The 25,768-nt window shown below is 40.9% G+C and overlaps 1 protein-coding gene and 1 pseudogene across 4 annotated transcripts; one reads left to right on the forward strand and one right to left on the reverse strand.

Annotated features, from left to right (window-relative positions):
• The first annotated feature begins 6,878 nt into the window (after positions 1-6,878).
• LOC146672724 (uncharacterized) lies at positions 6,879-14,464 on the forward strand. 4 transcript variants are annotated; one of them, XM_085389195.1, is made up of 6 exons: positions 6,879-6,928; positions 7,601-7,673; positions 10,496-11,556; positions 11,639-11,794; positions 12,818-12,910; positions 13,919-14,464. In XM_085389195.1, exons 3-6 carry the CDS (start codon positions 10,525-10,527, stop codon positions 14,234-14,236), a joined length of 1,599 nt encoding a protein of 532 aa, XP_085245321.1. In that variant the 5' UTR covers positions 6,879-6,928; positions 7,601-7,673; positions 10,496-10,524; the 3' UTR covers positions 14,237-14,464. The 4 variants fall into 4 exon arrangements, with proteins under 4 accessions (XP_085245321.1, XP_085245347.1, XP_085245331.1 ...); XM_085389205.1 differs by lacking the exon at positions 6,879-6,928 and adding an exon at positions 6,940-7,064; XM_085389213.1 differs by lacking the exon at positions 6,879-6,928 and adding an exon at positions 7,110-7,286.
• A 1,848-nt stretch (positions 14,465-16,312) lies between these two features.
• Positions 16,313-24,595, reverse strand: LOC146672725 (uncharacterized; annotated as a pseudogene).
• Positions 24,596-25,768: the final 1,173 nt, after the last annotated feature.

A 25,768-nucleotide genomic window follows, 5' to 3' on the forward strand; every position in this document is an offset into this window, starting at 1 on the left:
AAGCTGTAAAGACATGAAACTGGTGGAGATCCCAAACCAGTTGATAGTGCTGGTTATTCCAAATAAAGCGGTTTCCCTTTGAGATGAAACGACTTTCTGTCCTGATATATAATAAAGATGTTGTTGTTTTTGAGCCCCTGTATTAAAAGTAGTTTAAAGTCAGCTTGAGTTTGATGTCTTTATGTCAAAGCTGCTCATGACGTTGAGCTGCTGATGGAATAAAAACAGTGAAAAATCTCCTCAATATAAAAGCATGTAGTCCAGACTTAAATGTAGCCTGTTGTTAGCTGAGGTCCTCACACAGTGTTTGACAGTGTAAAGTGTGTGAAAGGGCTGCTGGTGGAGCTCACTAGGATGAGCAGGTGACCATGTGCCACGAGGTGGAGAGCAGCTGGCCTGGCTTTGATTCTGACCCGGGCCACGCCCCCTTTCTCTCTCCCTCTGCTTTGCTGTCACTTATCTTCACTGCTCTGTCCAATTGTTACGTTCCCCCCGAAAGGGTCTAGGCATGCGAGTGAGGGGACCAGTAACAAATGAGTCCAGAACAGAATGAACGGAAAACAGACCAGTGTTTTTAGTAAATAAAATAGTCTTTATTATAAATCATCTTACCATAAAGAGCCGACAACGCCGTTTTACCAATAACACTCGGAAAAAGAGAAGGTTGCAACAACAAAGAACACAACAACCAAACAAAGACTCCACACCACGAGGAGGCACTTCCAGGGGCCCACAAGCCCACACTACTCACGTAAAGCAGCTATGCTGTTTGCACAACCCCACACACTTCGAGCAGGCCGAGCAGGCCAAACACACACACACACACACACACACACACACACACACACACACACACACACACACACACACACACACACACACACACACACACACACACACACACACACACACACACACACACACACACACACACACACACACACACACACACACACACACACACACACACCAGAGAACACCCCACACCCTGTTCACAGCTCATCCCCAGCTTATATGACCTCAGAGAGGTGATTGCTGACTGGGCCCAGGTGGCAAACGAGGCTAATCAGAAGCAGCTGTGTCCTGGGGAGAGAGGAGAGTGAGAGAGAGAGAGAGAGAGAGAGAGAGAGAGGGGGGGGGGTAGGAGTAAGAGAGGAGGAGGCGGAGAAAAGCACCACACCCACACAAGGGCTGTATCAAGAGGCCCAGCTAGGGCCGTAACACCAATAAAGCTGAAAAAGGCCCCAAATCAAAGAAATCTGCTGCAGCCTCTGAAATGTCTTCTGTTTCCTTCCAGAGGCCGACGGCTTTTTCACCGTCATACATACATGAAACTATCAAAGCTGACAATCATTTCATTCCAATAACATCTAATGGTACATATATATAGACACAGGACTACAAGTAAATGGCTCTCAGCATCTGGCTGTGGTAACAAATGTCCCTGTTTTGTGTTCAAATTGTGTGCATGTTTTAGACGTGTGTCACATGTAGAAACACAAAAATCCCACAATGACACAAAGATTGGTTTGACACAACTGTGCAGCTGTAAGTTGTTTCTAATGATTCATTGAAGCTCTTCTAACATTCTGGAGACGATCAGTACATGAATCTGTTCAACACGACAACAATTTGACTCATGAAGCATGAGATTCTGTTTGTCATCTTGTCCAAGTCACTAGTAAGATGAAAGTGATACATAGACTAGTGGACGAATATTATTTTGGAGGACAGATGGTTGCATCATAGAGGAGAAAACAGGACGCTGATGAGGGGTCTTGAATGAGTGAGCTGATTGTTGAGTTTCTGATGTGTGAAGAAGTTTTAACATGGCACACATTTGGTTACATGAGAAGAAAGTCGTTATGTGATGAGACAACAGGGTTATGTTGTGTGGTGTGAGGTGTGTGGCTGAGTGGATGAATGTTTGAGATTAATCTGGCTGATGATTTGTCTTTTGTTGCAAAGTTGAACCTGCCAGTTAGGTTTGGTATGATTTCCCCTCCTGGGATGAAGAACACGTGTCATGACTTAACAAGGCCTTTCTTTCTTTTTTCCTTTTTATTCTGTTACTTTCACAGTGCACTGAAAGTTTGTTGCTAAATCTCTGTCATTTAAAGCACATCTGAACATTTGAACAGGAAGAACTACACAACATGTTGTTGGGAACGGTTGCAAAGTGAGTTTCTCCAAAATTAAAATGGGCTCAGGAGAAAGCCACTTATTGGGACAATTAGGAAGCGAGTCCCTGTCTGAAAGGATTCAGCGGTGATCCAGTCGAAATTCTTTTTCTTTTTTTGAAATGGCGTCATATTGCTGAGGGTGGAAACGAAATGCGACGATAGATTCCACTATCAGCACTGAATGAATAAATGAATAAAAAATGAGTAAAAATGGGGAACTGACTGGACTGCTGAAAGCTGACAAGAGTTGACTGACTTAACACCACTATGCAAAGGTTAACCCCCACCCAGATGTGACAAAGGGGTGGATGTATCTCTGTGTGTGTCTTTTGTTGCAGGAGCAGGAGGAGACCAGAGGAGGAAACTTTGGGTCACATGACTGTGTGAACTCTGCAAATTTAAGCTTTTAGCTGTAATTTTTCTGTGTGTCTGTGAATTTACCAGCAGTGTGTTATTCATGATCCTGTATTACTCACAATGCAGACATCACTGTGAGAAAGTGTGTACACACCTGCGCAGCTCTAACATTTACATTACTTTTCTACAGCAGAGGGTTAATCATGTGATTTGATCATGTGATTTACAGCAGGACACAACTTAATAATGTTTTTCTACCACAGGATTACTGAGTTTTTGTGTGAAGGAAACTGTGTTGACAGGCTGTATGTTGGTGATGAAATTACACTGTGTTGTTGAGGAATGTGAATATTACAGTGGAGATGTGAATACAGTGTGAGAGACATCCTGTGTTGAAGCCAGTGTTACTTCTTTTACAGCAGAGTGTTAACTTTATGACCTTTTACAGCACCTCTGGAGTCTGGTGACCCAGGCCTGACCTAGGATGCTACTGCTAATGTTTCTCTAATGTGCTTGTAAAGGATTCAGCACAGACAGACAAGTGACAACTGAGCAGATGTGCAGGGTTATAGAATAGTTAAAATGGGCTCATTATCTGACCACTATTGAGCTCATAGTGATGAAACAAGTGAGTGACGAACTTAAGGAAAGTCACTGATTACAATGTGGGATGAAGTTGAGATGATCGATGATTTGGAGCAAATTATGGCACAAAAGCAGGAGTTTAATGATTTAGAATAAACCTGCAATGATACTTGTCTCTGTGATGCTGAATACTTTATTACTCTTATGAGCTACAGTTGTTTGCAAATGTGAAGTTTGTTTTAACTTACAGGGTTTTGTCTACAGGCAAGGATACAGGCTCCGGGTGGAGCTGGGAGTTGAACAATCTTAACATTTAACCACTGACTAATGTTTCTTTGACACAGGGTTACAGGTTTGGAGTGGAGCTGCTCCAAGAGAAACCCTGGAGAATTTTTCAGAGAGAATGTGCAACATTCTTGTGCATGTCTCATTGTGTGGAGTTGACACATGGCGAGAGCCGTGTGGCAAAAGAGGAGTGTCAATATTTTAACTTGCAGATGTTGTGATGTGCCCTGAGAAGGAGTGACTGAAGGAGATCATCCACAAGATGGAAGCTGAGGCCTGGAGAGAGGCTTCAGGAGGATCATAGAGGAGCAGAGATCAGCTTCAGCACAGCAGACATCCCACAGTGAGCTGTGCTACTGAGCTTCCAGAAGATCGTTGAGAGGAGACTTTGAACAGCAAACAACCAGAAGGAGTGAAAGAGATTCAACGTTGACGTTGAGGAAGACAACTAGGGTGTACGATGTGCTCTGCCCTAATTCTTCAGTGGCGTTGGAACAGAAGCAGAAGGATGAAGGGAGCGTGCCAAGCTCTAATCGACGGTGCAGAGAGGAAGTTCAGCGATGGAATTGTGATTCTGTGAACAGCACAGACGCCAGGGGACTGGGAAATAGCTGACAGCACTTTTCCCAAGGATGGAGATCACCTAAAGTGTGTCACTGTGCCATGCAGACTTGATACTGCAGAGGGGCTTTTGTTTACATTTGCATCATGTGTTACACTTTTTTAATCTTTCATTTTAAATTGAAACTAACATTTAAAAACATTTGGTACAATGTGGAAAGAGGAAGAGTATTTCCACCAGGAGCAGAAACGTCTGACTCAGCATGACGATGCTGTTGGTGGATACTGAAGAGCTCAGCCTGTCAAGACAGGATTAGGTTATCGTTTTTAAACATGTTTATTCAATTATATTCTGAGGCCAGTTATCTGGTATAATCTTTGGAAGTCTATTAAAATAAAAATAAAATCAGATGTGTGGTCTTTTGGTTGTTTTTGTTTTGTTCAATAAGCAGATGTTGGTGTTTCAGCAATGCAGTAACTTAAGTTTAAAAGGCTTGTTAGAAACTATGAAACACATCATACAGACTTGTGGACGTTAGAAGACGACTAATAATCATCATGAATAAGACTAAAGGCAGGAAGGTGTCCTTTATAACTAATAATATTAATAACTAATAATATTAATATCATAGTCTGTCTGCAGCTGAGACAATACAAACTCAAACTGTGGGGAGAAGATTATATCACTTCAGTTTAAATTGACCTGGAAGCGCCACATTTTCACAGACTTCTTTATATACAGCATTTTTTACGTGCTGTATAGATTATACAATTAGGTCCATAAATATCTGGACAGAGAGAACTTAATTTCTGATTTTGGTTCTGTACATACACTAAAATCAATTTTAAATGAAACAACTCAGATGTGTTTGAAGTGCAGACGTTCAGCTTTAATTCAGGGGGTTGAACAAAGAGATGCAGAAAAATGTGAGGAACTAAAGCATGTTTAACACAATCCCTTCATTTCAGGGGAAATGTAGAGGAAAAATTACAAAAATTAAATAACTTAATTAAATTAATTAAATAATAAGATTGTCAGCTGATAACCAGCTGAAAACCAGCTCCATGCGACCGCTTATCCTGGTCCCAGTGTTAGGGTCAGTGAATCCAGTTAACAGAAAGATATCCTGGATATACTTGACTGACTTTTTAGACTCAAGATTAATAATCATAATAAAAATTATAGTCTAACATCCAGAAATCTGTACGATGTGTTTCATTATGTCTAACAAGCCTTGTACAGTTAAAGCTAACAGTTACTACATGACTGAAACACCAACATTATCTCTTTTATTAAAACATGCATATTAGGGCTGGCATCGTCACTCATGTCTAGAATCGATTCGATTCAATTTGATTCAATTTGATTCAATTTGAATCGGGGAAATTTTGCCTCAGACAGTCAGAAATATTATAATTCAGGTCATGCATCAGTACATTTCTATATTTTTATATCTATAAAAAGTAATCTGACACTTGCGAGACTTTATCAAAGCTGTGAGCATCACAGCAGAGGCCTTTGTGTCAAAGTAGCTGAGGATCAAACAGAAAAACATGAAGGTTTTCCTGGCCTGGGATTTTATACAAATATTCTGCAGTACATCAAAAACAAAAGAAAACCATTAATGAACATATGAACATTACCTGATGCTGCTGACGTGAAGCAGAGCAAAGTTACAGAGGTTTGATTACAGACACAGCTGAGCATTTTGCAATTTTGCATCATTTTAAAAAGTTTAAATTTGTTCAGTATTGAACGGCAGAAATGAGGCTTTGTTTTCATAAGTAAGTAAAAGAAAAAATAGCTGCCGACAGGCTGCAAGAACGGTAGACTTGTGCGTAACAAGCAAGCAAATAATGCAGAAAACAGATTTTTAGACAGAAAACTGTTCTTGAAGTACAGAGAGAGAGAGAGAGAGAGAGAGAGCTGTGCATGAAGTGTGATTTTATCCTGGTGGCAGCAAAACAATCAGAGGGAATTCATGACGATGTTTATGTGAAGTGTAGTTTGGAGCTTCTTTTGCTGCTGGTTTACTCAATATTGTTTGGAGAGAGATCAAACCTGCAGCTTCAGAATCAGCGCAAAAAGGGCGTAAACACGAAGCGCGGAGCCGCCGAAACATCAGAATCAGCGAGCTGTCGGCTTTCAGCTCGTGTCTGTGCAGTCAGGTGAGAAAGTCACATCTCACTGATTCTGATGCGTCGGCGGCTCCGCGCTTTGTGTTTACGTCTTTGTGCAGAATCCGTGTTCCTGCTCTCATTTACTGTTTTAGCTGTTTGGTGGTTGTTGAAACTTTGGGAGGTTTAACCTGAGATTCTGGCGTTTTGGCCAAAATAAGCGCAGATACTGAAGGACCCGTCCCATCCTGGCAACAAAACTGTTCCAACTTCTGCAATCTGGTAGAAGGTTCCGCATCATCCGGGCAAGGACAGAGAGACTCAAGAGGAGCTTCTATCCCCAAGCCATCCGGGCCCTAAACACACACACACCCGCCCTCTCACATCATCTATAATTGACTGAGACAGGACTCTCTTCCAGACACTCTAAACGAAGGCACAATGTACATTCCAAAGTCCTTTAATTTTAAATATGTTTATATTGTCTATCCTGTAAAATAGTCAGATGTCTACACTCAAAAAAATGAACTCAGCCTATCTCTGCTTTTACTAAAGTAGATTTTGTTGTTTGTTCTTAATAAACTCGATTTTGCAAAAATCCTTAAAGTGTTTGTGCAAATTTAATGAAATGTTGTTACTTTTTGTTGTTACACAAAGTCATTGAACTGTGTCAACGTAACATTGTTGAGTAAATTCACAGGTTTGTCCCTCTGCACATACTGCTGCGTGCAGAGCCCGCCTAAATAAGGGCCAATGCGCATGCGCACCACCCTCTTTCTCAAGCTTGCTATTTCTTCGCAATGTGGACTGGTTCAGCCGCATTTTTGTCCAAAAATCAGGTAAGAAGTCATTTTTCTTGTAAAGCCCGTCTACATATATATGTTCACACGTCAGTTAATGTCGCAAGTGCTACTAAGAAAAGAGTACAGGCAGGGTTTTGCCCGGTAAAGGTTTGCTAACGTGGACTTGCTGCACGTGAGTTTCCAAATGATTTTGGAGGGGACTCCATTGCAATAGCAAAGCTCTGTTTTCAGCCCAAATGTAGTGTAGCGCTAGCGTCGGTATGCGTCGGTACGCGTCGGTACAGGCAGCGCATTCGGTCCGGCACGCACTTTCGCGCCAAGTTTATACTCGGACGCCTGACTGCGTTGCACTTTAGCCAACAACAGTGGAGAAGCGCTCCTCGCTAGCAGACAGGTTAGGGTGTATTTTCTGTCTAATATTTCAGCTTACGTTTTGATGTAGCTTGCAGAAAGCATTTAGTAAGCTGGTGTAAGATGAACTGCATTAATGTTGTACAATGTCCATGGGATTTCTCACTCGACTTTTAATGTCAGATTACACACACATTTACACAATATGCAGTGGTGATGATGTAGATCAATAAATTCATTGTTGTAGCATACAATATTAAAAATAAAACTGATTAATATGAAACATTAACAATGTGCAAATTATTTAGTTTTTTCAGGGACAGTGTAATGAAAATGTCTTTTGTGCTTCTCCCCCAGATACGTTGATGTGGCAGTGCAAATTGTGCAAAAAAGTGGTGTCATCACGAGCTCTGTTATTAAAACACTACAGGTTAGTTCATAGTAGACAGCAGTATCCATGTGCCTATTCTGATTGTGTCTGTGTTTTCAAAACATGGAATGCTCTACATAGCCACTTAAGCAGATCACATACCCAAAGAACTCTAGACAAGTCTGTGAGTTTGGCAACATTTAACTGCCATTTGTGTTCCTGCTGCAACATAGCTTCGGAGCAGGAGTATTTTTCTCACATTAACAACCATCTAAAATGTAACGAGACTGTGCATTGCATGTTTGAGGGTTGTTCTTTCAAAACAAATATCTATGGTACATTCAAGTCTCATCGAAATAGGAAACACAATCCTTATACCTTAAAAGACTTTAAAATCGGTATTGCTAACACTATTGTAGGCCAAACATCAGCTGATGACAGTACAGACACTATTGTAGAAGAGGACATAAGTGCAAATATTGATCACGATACAACTACAAGTGAGACTGAAGATTTGGCAAATGTAATAGAACTTAATTTTGCATCTCTTTTACTTAAGTTGGAAAACTATTTTCATGTTCCCAGCATAGCAATTGACGAGTTGCTTTCAGAATTGCACTACCTGATAAGCTGTGCATCAGTGCCTTTGACAAATCAAGTAATTGTAGACATACTCAAGAATCATAACCTTTGTCTAGACCAGCCTGTTATTGAAGAACTGACAAAGGCAGTTTCTTTTAACCCTTTGTTAAAAGCCATAGAAAAGGACGGCACACTTGCCACTGCCTTCAAACGCAGACAGTATTACAGAAAACATTTTGAAGTAATTGATCCAATTGAATACATTCTCGACTCCCAAAGCAAGAGGACCTTTCAGTATATTCCTATTCTAAAATCATTACAGCAGATATTTAAACAAGAAAACATACTGAACAAATTTGTCACTAGCCACAATCAGAATCCTTTTGTAAATAAGGAAAAGTATACATCATATAAAGATGGTCTACATTTTCAAAATAATGAGTTTTTCTCAGGCGGTGAACTAAGAATCTCTATTTGTCTTTATGTTGATGATTTCGAAATTTGCAATCCATTGGGGACATCACGGAAAAAGCATAAACTTTGCTCAGTTTACTGGATTTTAGGTAACTTGCCACCAGGTAGTCATTCATCCCTCTCTTCTATTTATTTGGCTCTCTTGTGCAAAAGTGAGGACCTTAGGACCTTTGGCTATTCAAAAATATTTGAGCCACTTTTGCAAGACCTTGTCATTTTAGAGCAGCAGGGAGTGTTCATTGACAATTTAGGGGTCAACTTTAAAGGCACTGTCCAATATGTAGTGGCAGACAGCCTCGGAGCTCATGGATTGGCCGGTTTTGTGGAAAGTTTTTCTGGAGATTACTTTTGCAGGTTTTGTACTGCTACACGCTCAGAAATTGAATCAAAAGCTACAAATAGTGACTTTTCTCTGAGAACTGAGGAGCTCCATCGTGTACACATAGCAACTGCACGTGAGACAGGGGTAGCTTGTTGTGGTGTGAAAAGCTCGTGTGTCTTAGCAGACAGTCTGTCTTTCTTCAAGGTCACTACAGGATTCCCCCCTGATCTTGCACATGACCTTTTTGAAGGTATTGTGCCTTTTGAGATAGCTGAGTGCCTTCGAATACTAATAGGCAAGAAGTACATCACTTTTGAAAATCTAAATAGACTTGTTCAGTCATTTCCCTACAAAGGAGGGGATCAGACTAATCGCCCTCAGAAATTGCCTCACAATTTTCTTAGTAAAAAAACTGTTGGTGGCAATGCACATGAAAATTGGTGTTTACTAAGACTTCTGCCACTTGTTATTGGACAACACATACCTGAAAACGAACCAGCTTGGGAACTTCTACTAGATTTGAAGGATATTGTTGAGCTTGTTGTGTGTCCTGTTCATAACAGTGACTCAGTTGCATACCTGGAGAGTAAGATTTTAGACCACCATCAAAGGTACAAAGAAGTATGCCCAGATAGAAGACCATTGCCAAAACATCACTTTCTGGCTCATTATCCCTCAATAATTCGCCATTTTGGTCCACTTGCCTTATTATGGACAATCAGATTCGAGGCAAAGCACACATTTTTAAAAAAAGTTGCTAGACACACAAACTGCTTCAAAAACATAACCCTGTCTTTGTCAACCAAACACCAGCTCATGATTGGCCATTACATGCATTCATCAGGCTGTAGCAAAGCCACTTTTGAGGTTTCACGAGTCTCGGCAGTCCCAGTAGAACTTCTCAAACGTGAAATTGCACATTGTCTTGCTGAAAAGTACCCTGACACAGCTGTAGTTAGCCTTGCCCAGAGTGTGTCTGTTGCAGGCATCTACTACAGGAAGGGCATGTTAATAGTACATGGATCACTGGGGGGTCTGCCAGAGTTTGCTGAAATCCTGCAGATGTGTATTTTGGCAGATTCGTTGGTGTTTATAGTAAAAAAACTGAGCTCGTGGTACACTGAACACTATGGATCCTTCAAAATTGACCCATCTCCAAAGGAAATTTCTCTTGTTGCACATGAGGATCTGGTGGATTGTTATCCACTTTGTGACTACCAAGTCGGAGCTTCTCGCATGGTTACATTAAAGCGATACATACACTGTTCAGGTAATTTTAATGTCCATGTTGCCGATTTAATTTTTGTGCTGTATAGCAGTTCTTCTCAAAGTTTGGTTCTTAAAAATAGTTGGACCAGAACTTAAATCTACTCGGATATGTTTCAAGCCTTGTAAAAATACTAGAAAAAAAATTGTGCTGCAAAATTCTGAATACCACTAAAAAAATGTAACATGTACTGAAGTTTGGGAACCACCTGCTCATGTTCTTGCACTTATTTTTTAGAGTAACAGTTGGAGATTGGGACATCAGAAATGACAGCCCCAACAAAGCTTCTGATAATCCTGGGGGAGAACAACGCACTCAAGTTAACCCTTCCTTTGGGGATACCAAAGAATGTTAACGAGCTCAAAGCGGAGATTGAAAATCAGTGCGGAGTTTCTGAACAGTTCAGATTGCAGTACATGGACACAGATTTTAATCAGTTCCTTAACATGACATCCACATTTGATCTAAAAGACATGGACAAAATAAAAGTGATTAAAACAGGTGTTCCAGAAACATCCACTGGTAGTAATGAAAGCAGTGTGTCCTCATTTAACTTGGGTAGCCCCTGCTCTGGCCACAACCCTGATTATGACACAGATATACTGTCATCGCCAGAATCCAGGTCATCAAGCTCCTCGAGCTCAGCAAACTCCACGCTGCGATCAGAAGCCTGGCCACTGGACTTTCGCATACCTGAGTTTAGCTTCGATGTAGAGCTGCAATTGACAAAAGGCAACCAGGAATTCCAAGCCAATGGAACACTTTTAACCCTAAAACCAAAGCTCAAGTCTGACATTTTAGAGAGCTTGTCTTCAGAAATTATGAAGTACAAAGCTTACCCTTCAGACAGCAATCTTAGTGATGTTTGCCAAGCTTTGGTTGTAAAGCATCCATGCTTGAAAGAGAAGGGTTCAGAAACTGGATTTTCTGCATGGAAGATCAGTTTGAAGTATAAAATGTCAAACTATCGTGGAAAACTGAAGAACTTAGGGTGTAGTGAGTTGGTCATCAATTCTCTCAAAAGAAGAGGGAACAGTAATGTGCATCCCAACCAAGTCAAGAAACCCAGGAGAGCAGAGGTGAATTTCTGCCCTGATTATCCAGCTGGAGAAACCCGAGAGAGTCAGGAAGAAGAAAGGTTGGTGCTGCTTTCAGAGTTCAAGAAGAAGAACAACAATGAAACCATCAAAGCAAAAATGGCCCAAACCTTTCCTCACCGGAGGCAAGAAATTCTTCAGGACATGCCCTTCGTAGCTGACTTTAAAAGCCGATGGCCAGCTCTTTTTTCTCCACGTGAGGTAACTGAATCAGTTGATCTGCAAATGCACTCCACATGCAATATTTTAAACCCATCACGCTAAACATTTGTTTATTTTACAGATAAATGCTGAATTCCAGCGCATCACTACGATCCCGCTAACATCCACATTTATGGCACAGCTGGACAACAACACAACCAAACTGACCAAAGTCTTCAGAAACAAGGGAGGAACATCTGGACGCAAGATCACAGAAATCATGGCTGCAATTGATGAGGTTTGGAATTAATTTTTTTCAATGCTTCATTCCCTCTTTTAATACATATGATTTTGTTGTCTCCTTCTATTGTAAGGTAAAGTTTAATGTTGGTATTATGGGATTGTTTATTCTTTGTCCTTTTCATGATAGTGTTGTCACAGTAATAAAGTTTTAAGTTGATTTGGATACTTTATAAAAAAAATTGCCAGAATTAAAAGCTGTTTTTACAGGACAGTAGCGTTTCCAAAACGGGATTTGCCGCGGCTCCCTGGGGAGAATTTTGGCATTTACAGTAGAAAAGCTGAAGCTAGAATAAACTGCCATCAGGCACCTTTCAAACCAAGACGGGATAAAGGGAGGTCTCTGAGCTTAGTACTACAACTGTTTTTTCATTTGTCCTTGCAAAACCTCCTGTTCAAGTCCTCCAAACACACCCACGTCACCCCGCTTCTCTTCCAGTGTCACTGGCTGCTGGTCAACTTCAAGGTTCATTTCAAGATCCTGGTTCTGGTCCTTAGGGCCTTACATGGACAAGCACCATCATACAATGGAGATCTTCTCAGTCCCAACACCCCCAGCAGGTCCCTGAGGTCCAGTGATCAAAGCCTGGTAGTGCACAACAGTCTAAAGACCAAAAGTGACAGATCATTGCTGCTGTGGCCCCCAAACTCTGGAACTCTCCTCCTAAGCCTTAGATCAGTGGACTCAGTGGTTTACTTTTAAAAAAAAAAATCCTCTGTTCAGGCTGGCTTTGGTGTGACCTCTTGTTCATCCTCTTCCTCACTGGATTCTTCATGCTGCTGTTTTTGGTCGGGTTTCTGTTTTTTTTGGGATCCTGTGGTTACCTTTTTTTGCTCGTCACATTTTTTCAAATGATAATGTTCCTTCTTTCCTTAATTTTTTTTATTTTAAATTTTGTTGTTCTTCTGTAGTGTGTCATGGACTTTTTTTCTCAAAGCATTATATACATTTATTTTGCTGAAGTTAACTGAAAATGTCTTTAAAGTTTAGCTAAGTCAAATTTGCTTTTATGTTTTACAGAACGACACAGTTGCAATGAGAAGAGTGTGTACGCTGAAAGGACTTGCAGTCTACCTCAATGAAGATCCGAACAGCTTGATCAAAGAATATCAGGCAAGTAATCAAATAGAAACAATTTCCAGTAATAAAAATTTAACTGACGGTAATTTTTCCTCACACACATTCATTAGATTATAACAAAAAGTTAAAATTAGAACATTATTGGAGATATAAAAGCACAAGCTTATGCGGGAGTGACCCTTGCCATTACAGTTGGGGTGTAATGTGGGCTGAGTGTACTGTCTTTCTGCTTTGTTGTTCTGCCGTGTAATCTAGATGATGGACCAACACCTCTCATCTCGCTCTGAGCTGTCTACTGTTTTGCAGCTTAAAGGGATATTCCACCCCAAAGTGAAAATTGGTCTATTACCATATTACCCAGAGTAAGATAAGTGAAAAAAAATAATTTTGTAACCAGTGCAATAATTCTCCTGATCCGGCAGCAGTCTATTTGCTTTTGCCTAGCATTTAAAAAATGGAGTGAATGGGAACTATAAGCATTTTGGTTGCAAATGACTCTTTAATGGTACGAATTATTCCTGGTGAGCTCAATAATCATGTCGACTTTAAATGAAAAGTAATAAGTAACTTGAAGGATTTGGAGGAGTAGATTTAGACTTGGGAATACATTATGGTTACCACATACAACACTGTAAGCCGCCGCTGCATGGTGCATGGATATTCGAATATGTGTTTATTTATGGAAACCAGAGGCTTTTTCAACCACTGTTGTTGTATCCAAGTGCTATGCCATGGCGGGTTACAGGGTGCTTTGGCGTAACCGTAATGTAGGCCCAAGTCTAAATCGCCTCCTCCTGCAAATCCGTCGTGTTACTTTTTACTTTTCATTTGCAGTCGACATGATTATTGAGCTCACCAGGAACAATGGGTATAAGATCAGAAATGTACTGTGCTGGTTACAAAATGCTTTTTTCTCACTTATCTAACTCTTGGCAATTTATGGTAATAGACAAATTTCCACTTTGGGTGGAATATCCCTTTAATTGATATGAAACCCTGCAACTTGTATTATTATGTTTATTTACTTATTAATTTTTTTAGGATGTGGACTTCCATGAGGCCGAAAGTGAAATGGAGAAGACGCTCATTGGCATCTACGTCATCAAACCAGAAGGAGAGCGTGACCTTGACCCGGCAGAAGACATTGGTATCATAATTGAGGGTGTCGCTGTGCTCAGAGATCTTCCTGATGTTGCCACTGCTGTTGTGTTGTTGTTCGGCCTGATCTACACTTTAAACATGAGCTACCCATCCAACCTCAGGTACACTTTTGAGTTTTTTCAGAAAGTACTGATGGGACTTGATGCTAAGAAGCTATCAAACAAAGTTCAAGTGCTCAGAAACAAACTCCTTGAATAAAGAGGAGGAAGCGGGAGGCCCTTATTGCTTAACTTAGTTTGAATGCTTTACGTTCAGGTATAGTTAAGTTGTTCATAAACACTTTTTTTCATTGTCAGTACTGTTTCTTGGGAACATTCACCAGTTTTAGAGAACAATAATGTTCATTTGCATTTTAGCAAAATACTGTTACTTAAAAAATTGGTGTTGCACTTCTTCTACTGCTACTTGACAACATACAGAAAATGACAGACATTTTAAAAAGTTTTAGCGATTAGGCCGCTGTGATTTGATATTTCAAAGAATGTGACATTTGGCAGCTGTCTGCAACTTGGGATGTAACCATAACTTGAAAAAACTGAGTAGCACTGTTTTACAGTACAGTTTTTGAACAAAACAGCCAATTTTCACTGTTTTAAATGAGTTTAGTTTGCTCTTTCATGCTTATCAGTGTTTGAAAATAATTCCTGAAACGTCCTGTAAAATGTAGGATTTTTTTTGATAATTTGGATGCTTTCTGGACCAGTTGAAAGACAAGTTGGTTAGCACTTCACTGATCTTTGAAGTAAAATATTGTTTTATGCACAAAGTATTTAGTTAAAGTTGTAACAAGTTGTCTGCATTGATTGCACTTTGTGTTAAGCTACGGCTCTACAGTCTTTTCGGTCTGTCAACAAGTATTTAATATGCACTGAATGTGCTTAGTAAAGACAGGACTTTGTTGGATCATTTTTTTAAATCATTTTAGTTTGACGACAAGTTGGTTAGCACTTTATACTGATCTACATTTTCTGCACAAAATATTCACTTGGAATTTGTAACAAGTTGCATTGATTGCACTTTGTGTTAAGCTGTTGTGCTTGGAAAAAAGTATTTTATATGCACTGAATGTGCTTATTAAAGGCAGGATTGTGTTTGATAATTTGGGTGCTGTCTTCATTTCTTCCTAAAAGATCTCCCTAAGATTTACTTAAAAATGTTATGTCAAGTGGTTCCACATAACTGCTTTAAGTAACTTTTAAGAAACTTTGCTATTTTGTATGGAAGTAACCAGTGTAAATGATTTATTTGTAATTGTATTGAATAGAAATTACTTAACAATTTTATATAATTCAAAAGTAACAAAGTTATGTAGCAGCTACATAACAGTTTTACAAAGATACTACCTAACCAGGTTATGTCCTTCTAAAGCAGAAAAGTTATGTACCAGCTAAGTAACAGTATTACAAAGATATTGCCTAAACAAGTTATGTAGGCTTAAAGCAACAAAGATAAGTATCAGCTAAGCATTGCAATTAAGTTACATTTAGCCAATACACTTACGTAAATCTAACTTAACAGTATTGAGTTCAAACTAAGTAACAACATTTCTTAAAAGTTACTTAAAGCAGTTGTGTGGAACCACTTGACATAACTTTTTTAAGTAAATCTAATGTTTTATTTTTTTGAGTGTATTCATATTAATGTACAGAATTCACCTGCTTGCTGCTACTACTGCACATTCACCCAATGTATATACTATATGTATATACAATATTCTTCCTCTACCCCCCCATTTTTGCACATGTCGAGGAGCGTGTCAGGCTACATTTCACTGTGTGTTATACTTGTATAACTACATAGCAAAATCTCCAGTGTTAAATTAACACTAGAGAGTGTCTATATGGGTCCACACCTCTGAGTGTTAAATACAACACTGTTGAGTGTTAAATTAACACTTTTGACAGTGTTATATGTTTAAAAGTAACCTAGTCAGTTTTGAAGATTAACTATGGCTAACACTGAGCAGTGCTGATTTTCTAACACTGGAATATTTCTAACATTTTGAGTTATTTTCCAATGTTAGAAAATCAGCACTGGTTTCAGTTACTGCTGTTGATATGTTAAGAGTAAGAATAAGTTCAGATTCTCTTAAAGATAACAACACTAATATGTTAACAATTGTTGGACTTGTGGAGGTATTTTGAGAACCCTTATAAACATCTGAAGGAAAAATATTCTTTAATCATAGATGCAGACTCGTGGAAAAAAATATTGATTAATCATTTTATTTGATTTTGTAGAGTTAGAACAAACAGATTGGATTTTCAAAATCAGTCAGTTTCTTGGGGTCTGAAGCAACAACAGAACAGGGCTCTGAATTTTTGGAAGAAGCCCTTTTTTTTTCTTCTTTTTCTCCTTTTTCTCCTTGATTTTAATGTTGTTAGACTTCTCTGAATTATTAGTAAAAGAGACAACTGGCTCAGACATGGATAGACATACAGAAGGGAGTTCCTCACTAGGAAGATCATCAGACGTTGCCAGACTTTCAGAAGCAGGCTCTTTAGTAGGAAGAACATCAGCCTTTGATGAACTTTCAATGAGAGGTTCTTTAGTAGGATGAACATCTGACTTTGGCAGACTTCCACGAGCGGGTTCTCCAGTGGGAAGAATATCAGCCATTGTTGAACTTTCAAAAAGAGGTTCGGAAGTAGGAAGAACATCTGACTTCAGAACACTTTCCCAAGCAGGTTCTTGAGGTTCTTTAGGAGGAACAACATCTGGCTTCAGCAGATTTTTACAAGCAGGCTCTTTAGTCGGAAGAACATCAGCCTTTGTTGAACTTTTAGAAGAAGGTTCGTGAGTGGAAAAAATATCAGCAATTCGTGAACTTTCAACTGGAGGTTGGGAAGTGGGAAGAACATCTGACTTCAGCAGACCTTCAGGATGAGGTTCTTTAGTTGGAAGAACATCAGACACTACTGGACTTTCACAAGGGGGCTGGAAGATCTGGCATATGCTCGTCTTTGCTACATCAGAAATTGCCCTGAGTAGTCCTGGTGCAAAGTTTGCAATGTGGCTCAGCAGAATCTTTTCTGAATATTTCTCTCTGACTTCAGACAGGACACTTTGCACCATGTCATCTCTGATGGACCTTGAGAAGATGGCCTGGTTTTCCATTGTTAGGAGAGATTTGGACACTCGATCCAAAGTGGCCTTTGTCACACTGGTGGAGAGGATGCTCAATTTTTGGGAGGACATGTTCAGTAGGGGGTAAGAAGGAAGCTTCCAGAAGCCATGCAGGACACGGGGAACCACCTCTATCACCACGTCTGTTGCAGTGAACAGTTTGGAGGTTTGTGCGTCCTACTGCCTCTCTTTAAGGAGGTCAATGTACTTCCTGACATTGCTGAGGAGCTTAGGTGTTCTGCAGAATAAAGTTATAAGAATGATCTTTTACACCTATTTAAAAAAAAATAACAGAAATTTTGAAATACTGTAGCTGGACTGTTAATGATTTTATGTCAGAGGTGACTCACTGAAATTTAGGAGGTATGGCCTCTGGAAATTCCAGCAGCATCCGGGCTTGAAACTCGATGTCCCTCATTTTATTTATTGTGTTCACTGCCCACACCTGAAACAGAAAGCATGTTTACATTGCAGTTTTGTTGAGAGGTTATGTGATTGTAGTAAAAAAAAAAAAAAAAAAAAAAAAAAGATCTCCAAATAACAAACTCTTGTGAGTTTTCTAGTCTTACCAGTTTCAGAAGAGGTTTGGCTTCTGTTTCTTCCAAACCCTCCAATTCAAACTCCCAAAGTCTTCAAAAGAAAACAAAAGAGAGGTTTTCTCTCAGCATTTACACTTCAGCACAAACCGTTTCAGGTGTGAGGTGGATGGTCTGTGTAACAGGGCAGCCCTTAGCGGCTGGAAACACAGTGAGACAGACCAAGGCAAGTGTAGTGGAACAAAGTATTTATTTGCTATATGGCTCTCCTTAAAACAATTAACTTGTCGAGCTTCTTCACAGCACAAAAATCCCCTAATGACAACTGGCAGCCTTAAATATGTTCAGCTGTCACAGACTTAACCATTATTCCACTCTCAGGTAAATTCTTAAATCCCAACCTTCCACCACAGTATACAATATATCAATAAGAATAAATAAATACATAAATACATCTTCACATTTACATATTAATAAATATTTCACACTTTAATGTTACACAAAACCCAATATTATAAAAACCCAGAAACCCAAGCACAAAAAGATTCACCACACTCTTTACCCATGGTCTCTCCCGGAACCTTTAAATGGTGTCTGGACCCCAGGGGAAACATTTGCCCAAACACCTTGAAGAGGACACAGGCAAGAAAGGTGAGTAATCATTAACTTACAAACACTTATTTGCACCACTTTTATCCCTAGATTTCACACACACATTTGCATTAGTTTTCCTTATTGGTAAACCTTAATCACAATCTCAATCACCATTCTTCTCTCCTGACAGACAACCACCACATTCCTTGATGAGGAGCAGCTGTGCAGGATCTGAAACAAGGCCACCAACTGATTTTAAAATTCCCAATAAATAGTCAATAAATATTTAAACTTCTTGTGTGCAAATCCATGCTTAAAGTGCAATGCTACATAAAGTGCTTGATAAGGTGCTTTTAATAAAGTGAAAGGTGTGCTCTAAAGTGCTATACAGACAATACAATATAAATAAATGCAGTAAGGGAGTCCTCTTACATTTCCTCCTCCCTCTCTTAAGCACGAAGTGCTTCAGTCCTCTGTCATCCTAGATAAACAATCAGCAACCACATTTGACTTCCCCGGCCTATACTGGACCGTAAAGTCATAAGGCTGCAGAGACAGGTACCATCCTGCAATGCGGGCATTCGCATCCCTCATGCGGTTCAACCACTGGAGGGCACGATGATCAGTCTCCAGAGTGAAGTGACGTCCAAGAAGATAATACCTCAAGGCCTCAATAGCCCATTTCATGGCCAAGCACTCTTTCTCCACCGTCGAGTACCTCGTCTCCCTGTCGAGTAGTTTCCGACTCAGAAACACCACAGGCCTTCTTTCACCATCCACCTCTTGCTGAAGGACAGCACCAAGGCCAACTCCCGAAGCATCAGTTTGCAAGATGAATGGCTTGTTGAAGTCTGGACTGTGTAGAACTGGATGTGTGCAAACTGCTTCCTTGAGGTCTCTGAATGCTCGCTCACAGTCTTCTGTCCAACGCACTTTGTTAGGGGCTGAGCCTTTTGTGAGGTTATTAAGTACAGTGGATCGCTCTGCAAAAGAAGGTATGAATTTCCAGTACCAGCCTACTAGACCCAGAAAACCTCTCACCTTCCTTTTTGTTGTCGGAACTGGGAAGGACTGAATTGCTTCAATCTTTCCAACCTGCGGCTTTATCTTCCCAGAGCCAACTACAAAGCCCAAGTACTCCACTTCTCTCTTGGCTATGGAGCACTTCTTGGGATTGATAGTCAGTCCAGCCATTCTGATGGAGTGTAGCACCTTCTGTAGGTGAATGACATGCTCTTCCCAGGACTGGCTGTACACCACCACGTCATCCAGATATGCTGCAGAGAATGCTGACACATCTCTCAGTACATGGTCCATTAATCGTTGGAATGTCGCTGGTGCACCTTGAAGCCCAAATGGCATGACTTTAAATTGGTACATACCAAAAGGAGTTTTGAAGGCTGTCAGCTCTCTCGCTTCTGGCGCCAAAGCCACTTGCCAGTATCCTTTACACAGATCAAGTGTTGTAATGTACCTTGCTGATCCAACTCTCTCCAGCAGGTCATCCACCCTGGGCATTGGGTAGGGATCAAACTTGGATACTGCATTCAAATATCTGAAATCAATACAGAATCTCAGGGTGTCATCTTTCTTTGGTACCAAAACAATCGGGCTGCACCACTCACTGCTTGACACCTCAATGATTCCCAGGTCCAACATCAGTTTTATTTCTTTCTGTAGCACTGGCACCAACCGTTCAGGAATTCTGTAACTCTTTTGTCAAACGGGTGCATCCTCCTTCACCCGTATCTTGTGCTGAACCAGTGATGTGAAGCCTGGTGTTTCTCGAAAGAGCTGTGGGTCCACGAGTGGTTTTATATCAGCCTGCTCAGTAGGAGACAAATGAGAAAGGTCAACTGAAGCACAAACTTGAATGTTAGTGTTAGTTGGAAAGAACTTCTCAGTCACCTCCTCATCCTTAACTGAACGCACCAGTAACTGATAGACCGGCTCTTGTCGGCTGTGGAATTCCTTCAACAAGTTCATGTGAAATGTCTGATATTTTTTAACTCTTTCTGGCATATTCAGCTCATAAGTGACTTTACTCACTTGTCTGACGATCTCGTATGGTCCATGCCATTTTGTCAGCAACTTGTTATCGCTGGTGGGAAGCAATAACAGTACTTTCTGACCTGGAAGGAAGACCCTATCCCTGGCCTTCTGATCATACCAAGTCTTTTGATGTTTTTGTGCAGCTTTCATGTTGTCTTGCATCAATGATGCCATTTTCTCCAACCTCTCTCTCATGGTGATGACATAGGCTGCGATGTTTTCGCTCTCTGCTTTGGATTCCTCCCAGCAGTCCTTAAGCAGATCCAGGGGGCCTCTCACTTGGCGACCGTATAAAAGTTCAAAAGGCGAGAAGCCAGTGGAAACCTGCGGGACCTCCCGGTAGGCGAACAGAAGGTAGGGCAGCCATTGATCCCAGTCAGCACCTGTGTCAGAGACAAACTTGCGCAGCATACTTTTGAGAGTCTGGTTGTATCTCTCCACTAGCCCGTCCGTTTGGGGGTGATAAGGGGTGGTCTTAAGTCCCTTTATCCCTAACAACTTATAAACCTGCTGCAACAACTTGGATAGAAAGTTCGTTCCACAATCAGTCAGAATTTCTCTTGGTATGCCTACCCTAGAGAAAAGCTGCAGAAGACAATTAGCAATGTGACGAGCTTTAATTGATCTGAGTGGGAAGGCCTCAGGAAACCGTGTTGCATAGTCACATATGACTAATATGTAGCGATGACCTGTGGAGCTCCTCTCTAAAGGGCCCACAATATCCATGCCTAGCCTCTCAAATGGTGTTTCAATAATTGGCAGTGGTTGCAACTGGGCTCGCGCTACTCCTTTGCCTGAGGTCAACTGACATTTTTCACAGGAACGGCAAAACTCAGAAACCTGGACATACATCCCTGGCCAAACAAAACGGCTGCTGATCCTATTCAGTGTTTTGTGAAAAGCCATATGACCTGCCCATGGAATTGAATGACCCAAATCCATAACTTTGTCTCTGAACTGTTGTGGGAGTGCCACAGCTTCGCACTTCCCCTTTCTCTGGTACAAGATGCCTCCTTTAACCAAGTAAACAGTGTCTGCAAGACAGCTTACCTGACCTTGACTAGCCCCCTCTACCTCTGTTACCTTCTCAAACCAGGGTTTTTAGAGTAGGGTCGCTTCTTTGGAGTGCACCTAAATCTGAGGGAACATCAAACTCAAGTTGGTCATTTGGCTTAGGGAACAATGCTGTACCTTTTTCCCCTGAGCCTTTGAACTTTTCTCTTCTTTTCTGAGCCCTAGACATCCTAATCTTCCCTGGCTCCGTTTCGAGAGACTCCTCAAAAAAGGGCAGTTCTTGCATCCTTTCCTTTGCACTTTGTGCTCTTGTGACTACATGACAGGGTTTAAATGGTTCAACTGTCATATCTAGAGGAAGTGAGCTTCCAGATTCATCACCTAAGCCTTGAATGTCTTTCTCAGCACTCACTTGAGGGTCATAATCTGACTGGTGTATTAGATCAAAAAGAGTGGGGATGTCATTACCAAGTATCACTGAATATGGCAAACTGGGAACAACAGCTACCACTAACAAGTAGGTTTGACCTCCTACTGTCAGGTAAACCTCAGCAGTGGGGTACCTGTGTTCGTCTCCATGCACACAACTTATTGTAGCCCCAACCCCACTTAGTTTTTCTCCTGAAATTATGCTAGAGTGTACAAGAGTCTGAAAGCACCCAGAGTCAAGCAAAGCTTCCTCTTTACGCCCATTAATTAAAACAGGGACAGTACAAGCTTTCTTTCCTACTGGCTCTGTGGCTGGTCTTGGAACTGCACACAAAAGAGATGGTTTTGACTTAAGGGCAGGGCAAAATTGTTGTGTATGGCCAAAGTTATGACAGTGATAACATTTAATATCCTGAACTGAAGACTTAAAGGATTTCTTCACATTGTGAGGTCTATGGGAAGGGAGCTGCCTAGAACTAGAAAGATTTCTAGCCTGAACTTGACCAGAACCCTGTTCACCCCCAATGGACTTACTTGGTTGGGCGTAGTGGGTCTCCCGGCTGAAGTAGGTGCTCTTGCTTCCTTTTCTGGCTGAAGTGAAAACCTCTGCGAGGCTAGCTGCTTCCTTTGCAGTCTTCGGGTCATGCTCACGTATCCAAATCTCCAGCTCTGGATTAACCATTCTCAAAAACTGCTCCAGAATTATCTGCTCAGATATTTCTTCTACAGTTGATTTTTCAGGTTTAATCCATCTTGAAAACAGGTCTTTCAATCTTACATAAAGTTCACGTGGCGTCTCACCTGGCTCAACTTTCAGAGATCTGAAGCGGCGTCTGTAGGTGTCAGCAGTGATCTCATATTTTGCCAGAATTGCCTCTTTCACCTTATCATAATTCTCAGAGTCTGTTAAATCCATAAGAATGTAGGCTGTGCGGGCTCTACCTGTCAACAGGGGAACCAGACGAATAGCCCACTCATCTCTGGGCCATCGACACACGTTTGCCATTCTTTCAAACGTAGTCAGAAAATGTTCAATGTCATCTTCTGGTGACAGAGGAAAAAGTTTTGGTTCAATTAAAGACCTGGACCCACTGGCCACTGGAATGTCTTCACCATTGAATCCAAGTTCTTGTTCTTCAGATGTTGTAGGGGGCGCTGGCGCCTCTGGTGGGTCAGGCTTATCAGTTACAGCGTTAACTTGTAGCTGGATTTGCTGAAATTGATGCTGCATGCCTTTCCACCTTTGCTCCTGACGTGACAAATCCTTCTCCCACTTTTGGTCTCTGGCTGCTTGAGACCGCATAAGAGATTTCACCAACCCTGTTAACTCCTCCAATTTGTCCTCAGGGCTTGTTGCTGCCATGGCCTCTAGCTCAGATGAAGCTCCAACTCCTTCATCAGGCTGCTCCTCTTGGCCTGGCTTTCTTCTACCTCTTGTCATCATCTTCTCACTGTGGCATGAGTGACACACTCCTGACACCACTTGTAACAGGGCAGCCCTTAGCGGCTGGAAACACAGTGAGACAGACCAAGGCAAGTGTAGTGGAACAAAGTATTTATTTGCTATATGGCTCTCCTTAAAACAATTAACTTGTCAAGCTTCTTCACAGCACAAAAATCCCCTAATGACAACTGGCAGCCTTAAATATGTTCAGCTGTCACAGACTTAACCATTATTCCACTCTCAGGTAAATTCTTAAATCCCAACCTTCCACCACAGTATACAATATATCAATAAGAATAAATAAATACATAAATACATCTTCACATTTACATATTAATAAATATTTCACACTTTAATGTTACACAAAACCCAATATTATAAAAACCCAGAAACCCAAGCACAAAAAGATTCACCACACTCTTTACCCATGGTCTCTCCTGGAACCTTTAAATGGTGTCTGGACCCCCGGGGAAACATTTGCCCAAACACCTTGAAGAGGACACAGGCAAGAAAGGTGAGTAATCATTAACTTACAAACACTTATTTGCACCACTTTTATCCCTAGATTTCACACACACATTTGCATTAGTTTTCCTTATTGGTAAACCTTAATCACAATCTCAATCACCATTCTTCTCTCCTGACAGACAACCACCACATTCCTTGATGAGGAGCAGCTGTGCAGGATCTGAAACAAGGCCACCAACTGATTTTAAAATTCCCAATAAATAGTCAATAAATATTTAAACTTCTTGTGTGCAAATCCATGCTTAAAGTGCAATGCTACATAAAGTGCTTGATAAGGTGCTTTTAATAAAGTGAAAGGTGTGCTCTAAAGTGCTATACAGACAATACAATATAAATAAATGCAGTAAGGGAGTCCTCTTCCTTACAGTCTGTAGGTGTCACAGTAACTCACTGCTCTCTGACTGTCTCTTTGCTCCTCTCCACCAAAAGATCTCCCATATCTTCTGCAGTGAGGCTTGATGGTATTTGGTTTTCCTTCTGAAGTCTGAGGAATTCCGTCATCATTGCAATCTAAAAATAAAAGGAGACATTTAATCAGCATCACTCCCAGGTCTTCAGAAATCACCCGACATTTTATCTCAGTTTTGGTTTGGATGGATCTGGGTCTTACCTGAGCCCTGTAACCTGGTAGATACCAGCAGATCTCCACAGCTGTGTTATATATGGGTGTGTTGAACAGCACCTGTCAAAGAAGTAAGAAATTACTCATTGTAACTTAAATTGATTCTCAGTTTGTCAGCTTTTTAAAACTACATCAAATTCTTCAAAAATGCAGTAAAAACAAAAAGTGTCACATACCCTGATGGGTTTGTAGATCCCTTTACTGGCTTCCATTAAAACGCTGCTGTTCTACCACAGTTGGGGAAGAGAAACTTTCCAAAACTCTTCAAAACTTGTGTAAGATCAAATGTAGATATGAAAATACTCCTGACTTGATGGTTTTTCTTGCACAGATGAGCTCTTTTTGAAGTCTGATGCAGATTTAAAAATGCACAATTCTAAAACAGTCACCATGGAAACATTTGATCCCTGCTTTATGTCATTAAATTAAAAGAAAACACTCTATTTTACACTACATTACACTATATGTTGTTCATTATATAAGTAAATAAGGGTAGGCTACAGCCGTCCTTAGGTCACTCCTGTGAAAAGATGCATACAAACTGGTGAATCAGAAAAGAAAGAAAGCCAACCTGCAGCATTATGTCCTTTTATGTTATTTCAATTCAATTCAGTTTTATTGATACAGCACCAAATCACAACAACAGTCGGCTCAAGGTGCTTTACTTTGTAAGGTAGACTCTAAAATAATATACACAAGGAGAAAAACCCAACAATCATATGACCCCCTATGAGCAAGCACTTTGGCGACAGTGGAAAAAAACTCCCTTTTAACAGGGAGGAAGTGCCGGCAGTAACAGGCTCAGTGAGGGGCGGCCATCTGCCAGGAGTGGTTGGGGTGAGAGAACGAAGATGGGACAAGAGGCATGCTGTGGAAGAGAGACAGAGATTAATAACAAGTGTGATTCAATGCAGAGAGGTCTATTAACACATAGTGAGGGAGAAAGGTGACTGAAGAAGAAATACTCAATGCATCATGGGAATCCCCAGCAGCCTACACCCATTGCAGCATAACTAAGGGAGGATCCAGGGTCACCTGATCCAGCTCTAACTATATGCTTTAGCAAAAATTAAAGTTTGAACCCTTATCTTAAAAGTAGAGATAGTGTCTGTCTCTCAAATCCAAGTCTGGAAGCTGGTTCCATAGAAGAGGGGAGAAACCAGTTGGCCTGCAGTGTGAGAGGGCAACACGTTCTCACTCCCAACTCGTCAAACGTGTGACGCATGGTCAGGCTCCCTCTGCTGCACTTATGGACGCGCAGGGTACCCCCCTCGCGTCGGGAATTGACGTGAAGGGTCCTCCGATTGAAGAGATTGCTGCGGAAGTGCCTGTTGTCCGTATATTTAGACATTTTCCAAATCACATTGTAGTGACGTATACGGAAC

This window comes from Rhamphochromis longiceps, linkage group LG3, assembly GCF_057381845.1.
Source record: "Rhamphochromis longiceps isolate RC_006_pf linkage group LG3, R_longiceps_female_GT1.1, whole genome shotgun sequence".
Taxonomy (NCBI): domain Eukaryota; kingdom Metazoa; phylum Chordata; class Actinopteri; order Cichliformes; family Cichlidae; genus Rhamphochromis; species Rhamphochromis longiceps.